Source organism: Trachurus japonicus, chromosome 17, assembly GCF_045865225.1.
Source record: "Trachurus japonicus isolate A0001 chromosome 17, Traja_1.0".
Taxonomy (NCBI): domain Eukaryota; kingdom Metazoa; phylum Chordata; class Actinopteri; order Carangiformes; family Carangidae; genus Trachurus; species Trachurus japonicus.
In genome coordinates, this window is record NC_140923.1 from 9,659,273 (window position 1) to 9,664,975 (window position 5,703).

Consider the following 5,703-nt stretch of genomic DNA (forward strand, 5'->3'; position numbering starts at 1 on the left):
CCCTGTATCCAATCCTGACTCAGGTGGCTCTTTGCTACATGCCTCCCATTTCCTGTCTCTCTCTCGACTATACTATTAAGTAAAGGGCAAATATACTTTTTTTTTTTTTTTAAATGATAACGGGAGTAAATGAGCATGTGTGGTTGTTCAGTAAAGAGCAGAAACATGTGCCGAGGTTGGGGTGGCTAAATGTATCAACAAAACTGATCAGTGATGGGTCCTATGGTGAAATATTTGTCAATGATCACTCCAACCATGACGCGCCACTGTAACTATGACAACAGACACTGTTTAATGGTAAAGAATTGTTCTTTTCACCTCAACCTAACCAAACCATGAGGTTACATGAATTTGGAGGTGTTGTTTGATTCTACATTTTCATTACGCAAACCCTCCAATTACCAAGAATACAGCCCAGAATTAATGACCAACTCTAAGTACAAACAAAGTGGGACTTGATTGAAAAGAATATCTCTTGTTTCAAAGTAGGCTACTGTCATCTGTTTCAAATCAAGTGTGGTAATGAGGAGTGGATTTGCCACAACACCCCACAAACATAAAAGTCAAACAAATGAGGAAACATGAGTTGATAAGGATAACGTTATTATAAGCAGGTTATGAATATTAACAAAACGAAAACCAAACATTGACCTTTAATAGGCTACTGGATTTACGAGTTTTGTGTAAAATACACACACATATTTATGCACGATGGGTTGGGTAAAGTCAAATCAATAGAAGACACATTATATAAAGGACGACATTTCAGATTGTACTGTATTTTGAAGAACAGAATCACAGGGAATTACATTCTTGATCTTGAGATGAACAGAGAAAAACGGCAAAAGAGACAAAATCAGATGAAGGATGGAGACAGAGGACAGTGGGCAAATAAAACTGAATACATTCTGGTGGTTGCAGGAAACGTGGTCGGTCTGGGTAACGTGTGGAGATTTCCTTATCTCTGCTACAAGAACGGTGGAGGTGATTCATACAAACTCTGTATTTAGTAGAGTAGGCCTAGTGTTTATTTTTTCAGATATTGGACTTAAAACGATGAACTGGAGATGGGAAACTAGACGATATTGCGTAATCATTTTGTCATTCCCATGACAACATACATCTCTGTGCTTCCAACAGGTGCTTTTCTGGTGCCATATGGTCTGTTAGCTGTGGTGTGTGGGATTCCTCTGTTCCTGCTGGAGACGTTCAGTGGTCAGTACACCCAGGAGGGATTCATCACCTGCTGGAGGAAACTGTGTCCACTGGCACAAGGTGAGAAACCATCAGTAGAAGAGAAACAGACAAAATTTTACACATTTTCTTATACAGAATCAACTCTGGAAATAGAAGTACTTTTGTCCAAAACTGCAACAGCAAACTTCACACAAATATCTGACCCAGATCTAAATATTTTGGTTTTTATTTCTGTAAAAGACATTAACTTTTATTTTCTGTGTTGTAGGAATAGGAGTTGGGCTAACTGTAACAAAACTCTATGACTTCAGCTACATTATGGTTGAAGTCTGGGCTCTCTTCTACCTGGTGTTTTCATTCAAGTCCCAGCTCCCCTGGGCCAACTGTCAAAACACCTGGAATTCAGGTAAATATAAAACTCAAAAACCCATTGAAAATCTATGGTGGACTGAAGGTCCATGCCAGGCTGTTAACCAGCAAAAAAGATATGCAGCTGGCTATTATTAGCATCAGGGGGGCAAATCATTTTTACCCTGTTTGGTTTTTGTGAAATAATTCCATTTCTGTTTGCAAAATAAATTAATGCAAGCATCCAAAATAAAGCTATGATGTTTGGAAAAGTTTAAAGTTTAAATTCTTAAATAAAACATTGACAAAAAAGTGACATTTTCATAGGAAGCTAATCATTTTGTGTATGTAGTATTTCCAGTAGTAAACCACCTGTAAAAATGCATGCTGATCATGAAAACACTTCCAGAACTCTGATGAAGAATAAACTTGCCTCTCATGAGTCCAGTAGCTACTGTTTACTCTAAGTCCAGACATTATCTGTGCATTTGCAATAGTATATGTTTTTTTTGTTTCTTCTGTTTGTTTGGTCTCTGTGGGACTGAATACTCAAAGTCACTATAACGTGTTTGTTTTCTTTAATCAGTCAACTGTGTAGGTCTTCACAATCTGGATTCTTCTTCGCCAAATGTGACTGAAAATCAGACCATGCTGACCAACACCACCTCTGCTGCCACTGAGTTCTGGGAGTGAGTCCACATTCATTTCTAATTACCTTTTAGGGATTCAATATTAGTACATCATGATATACTATAATAACTCACATTAGATAGTAATTATTATGACAACCTTAAATAGACAGTAATTATATGGTTTAGACCAATTAACCTGTGAAAATGGTTCTGTCATGCAGAGACAGGTCTGATGGTGACGGTCTGATACCTACAGTATGTTCAGTTATTGTAACTTTAAACTTGTCCTCCAATCAGACGCCGTGTCCTGGCCATGTCTGGAGGCATAGAGCAGCTGGGCAGTGTGAGGTGGGAGCTGGCCTTGTGTCTTCTGTTCTGCTGGGTGGTCACCTACTTCAGTATCTGGAAAAGTGTCAGATCCTCTGGAAAGGTCCTGTGGGGATATTTGATATAACATTTCTCACATACAGATTATTATTATTATATAAGCATTGTTTTTGTTGAATATCTCAATTCATTCTAGTTTCAAATGACATATCATAACTTGTGTTCATTTGTGTGTGTTTGTTTTCCTGTGACTCTCCTTGCTATCTCTACTGTCCGATCATAATAAAAAGATGTTTTTTTCCCTAAAGGTAGCATACTTCACAGCCACTTTCCCCTACGTGATGCTCCTGATTCTGCTGGTCAGAGGACTGACTCTACCTGGAGCATGGGACGGCATCAGATTTTACCTCAGTCCAGACTTGAGCCGTCTGGCTGACATTGAGGTATTTCATTGCAATACAATTAAAGTTGGAGTGGATGGTTTATAATCCACTACTTATACAATGAATTAGAGTCTTGTTGTTTTTTAAAAAGTGTACTTTTTGTCATTGACAGGTCTGGGTAGAGGCAGGATCTCAAATCTGCTTCTCCTACAGTATTTGTTCAGGGATTCTCAATGTTCTGGGCAGCTATAATAATCACAACAACAACTGTTACAAGTAAGTGGAAACTACAAAAGAGTTACTTTCAAAATGTGTTTGTGGTATTTATATTATCTGCAGCTGAAATGTTCATACTAATGCGAAGGTGGTTTGTGTCTCTGTGACCTCTAGAGACTGCTTTTGGCTCTGTCTCCTCAACAGTGGAACCAGTTTTCTTGCTGGATTTGTCGTCTTCTCTGTACTTGGGTTCATGGCTCACACACAAGGTGTTAGTGTTGATAATGTAGCTGACTCAGGTAAATACAAAAGTTTACAATCATGAGAAACCAAAGATCAGACTCGGGTCTAAATACAGAAAGTAAATAAATACTCTTTAAATATCTCTTTCTTGTTAACGTCTAATTCCCAGGTCCAGGTCTGGTCTTCATTGCCTACCCTCAGGCTACAGCTATGATGCCTTTTCCTCAGTTCTGGAGCGTCTGCTTTTTCCTGATGCTGTTTTTCCTCAGTGTTGATACAAATGTAAGATGTTTTGATTCCTGGACAAGTAATAACTGGTCACTTTTGGTCACAAATAGCCCTACAACGTTTGCTCGTTTTATTTCTTTTCCAGTTTGTGATAGTTGAATCTTTTATCACATCATTAAGCGACTTGTCTCCGAAGCTCTTGCGTGCAGCAGGAAGATCTGAAATCTTTGTTCTCATCGCTTGTTCGTTCTTCTTCTTCATACATCTGATCTTGATTACAGAGGTGAACAAACAATTTAACTGAAGCATCTTCAAACTCAATGTTTCTTAAACTATTTCTAATATTCAAATCTTGTCTCTTCCTGCTACAGGCAGGGATGTACATCTTCCAGCTCATTGATTATTACGGTAGTACCAGAGCTTGCCACTACTGTATGTCTTTATCTGAGTGTCTGGCTCTGGCCTGGGGTTTTGGTGAGTTAAAAACTTATTGTAAACTAACTTTCATATGTTGTGATAATGGTTTTGATTCTGACTGACAAGTCATAAGGTTATGTTTCTTTCCTTTATATAGGATATGTATGGTAAATATTGTTCAACATTACACAATAAAAAGGTAGTTTTTTAAGTGTTTGCTGTGATTTTATTTTAAAGAATTGGTCAGACTGGTTGCAAAACCTGAATGTAATTAATATTGATTTTTTTTAATTTTTTTTGTCTCCCAGCTCAACCACAGTCTTATTTCAGCAGCAGAACTCCAGTATTTAAAATGTCTATGAATGTTTTAGGTGCTGACCGTGTTATTAAGAGCATTGAGGACATGACAGGACACAGACCATCTGTTTTCTTCAAACTGTGCTGGAAATACATCATTCCTCTACTGTCACTGGTGAGTCAAGTAAGGTTTAGGGTTAAGAGAATCAAGAGAAACAAAATACAGCTCTGACCTAATGGTGGTGCTAAAGGATTGAACAGAGGATCTCCTAGCAACGTCTGTACAAAATGTCACATTAATTTGTCCAGACCAAAGTGCTGGACTGACAGAGCGACACTACCATACCTAGTACCATACTGCTACTTACTTTTACACTTAAGACTATCTAAAACCAAAGTTTAACTCTTAATCCTGATCTTTTCCCTTTAAACCTCCACAGATTTCCTTCATCCTGTACCTGGTTGGCTACACACACCTCAAGGTTAACAACTACACTTACCCTGACTGGGCCTATGCACTGGGATGGACCATGACTCTGTCCTCTGTCCTCATGGTGCCACTGTGGGCAGCTGGACAGATGTGTTTGACACCAGGAACCTTCACACAGGTCTTCACACATGTTTCTGAGCCAAATATGTTCCATTTGAGTGTCACAATAGTTATAATAATAATGTTTAAACACACTAACTCACCTTGTTCATGTCTGTGTTTCAGCGTTTGAACGTCCTTTGTCGTCCTGCTGAAGATCCAGCCTGGCAGAGGAAAGAAACAGGAGAGGAGGGGACGACTGTTGAGCTGAGGACGTCTGCAGTAACAGCTTAATAATAACTGAAAAGTCACATTAACTACACACTTCAATCATTAGCTATAGGGTTAGGATTAGCTATGAATAACTCAAAATGCTGCTTACCTAAAATTTCTATGTAGCAGTTTTCCTGAACCTGCAGAGTTGCCTTTCTTTTGTCACAGTCTTTTTCCTCCATGTTCTCAGCTGTTTCAGTCACTTACCACTCTTCAGCTCTGACCATTTTGTGTGTGTACATCTACAGTAAATGTAGGGCCAAAAGAGGCAACAAAAAAAAAAGTTTTAGTATATCGTTGTCCAGGGATTGGGTCGTCGGGGCCCCCGCCCAAGACCACCACCCAAATCACACGGCACCGGTCCCTTCTGAACCCTCCTGCGGGTGGTGAGCCTACGGAAAGGCGGGCCCACGTCGCTCGTTCGGGCAGCGCCACGGGACCCGGCCACCAGGCGCTCGCCTGCGAGCCCCAACCCCAGGCCTTGCTCCAGGGTGGGGCCCCGGTAAAGCCAGTCCGGGCGACGTACACTTCCTTGATGTTTTCTTCTTCATGAGGGGCTTAGAGTAGGGTTTAGTATTGGATTCCAAGGGAGGCTGGAGACATTGAGCCCGAA

General features: G+C 40.0%; 1 protein-coding gene across 1 annotated transcript; it reads left to right on the plus strand.

Moving 5' to 3' along the window:
- The first annotated feature begins 815 nt into the window (after positions 1–815).
- LOC146970096 (sodium- and chloride-dependent GABA transporter 3-like) lies at positions 816–5,228 on the plus strand. The gene is made up of 13 exons (XM_085804608.1): positions 816–984; positions 1,141–1,275; positions 1,466–1,651; positions 2,132–2,234; positions 2,457–2,607; positions 2,813–2,947; positions 3,060–3,163; positions 3,278–3,402; positions 3,516–3,718; positions 3,946–4,048; positions 4,363–4,517; positions 4,708–4,896; positions 5,004–5,228. Exons 1-13 carry the CDS (start codon positions 825–827, stop codon positions 5,109–5,111), a joined length of 1,857 nt encoding a protein of 618 aa, XP_085660734.1. The 5' UTR covers positions 816–824; the 3' UTR covers positions 5,112–5,228.
- Positions 5,229–5,703: the final 475 nt, after the last annotated feature.

Bases quoted from the DNA above. Each gene is read 5' to 3' on its own strand.
- LOC146970096 (XM_085804608.1), top strand. From the start codon at position 825: ATGAACAGAGAAAAACGGCAAAAGAGACAAAATCAGATGAAGGATGGA. The intron at 2,608-2,812 runs GTCCTGTGGGGA...TTTTCCCTAAAG, and splicing joins GTGTCAGATCCTCTGGAAAG to GTAGCATACTTCACAGCCAC. The intron at 3,164-3,277 runs GTAAGTGGAAAC...TGTGACCTCTAG, and splicing joins CACAACAACAACTGTTACAA to AGACTGCTTTTGGCTCTGTC.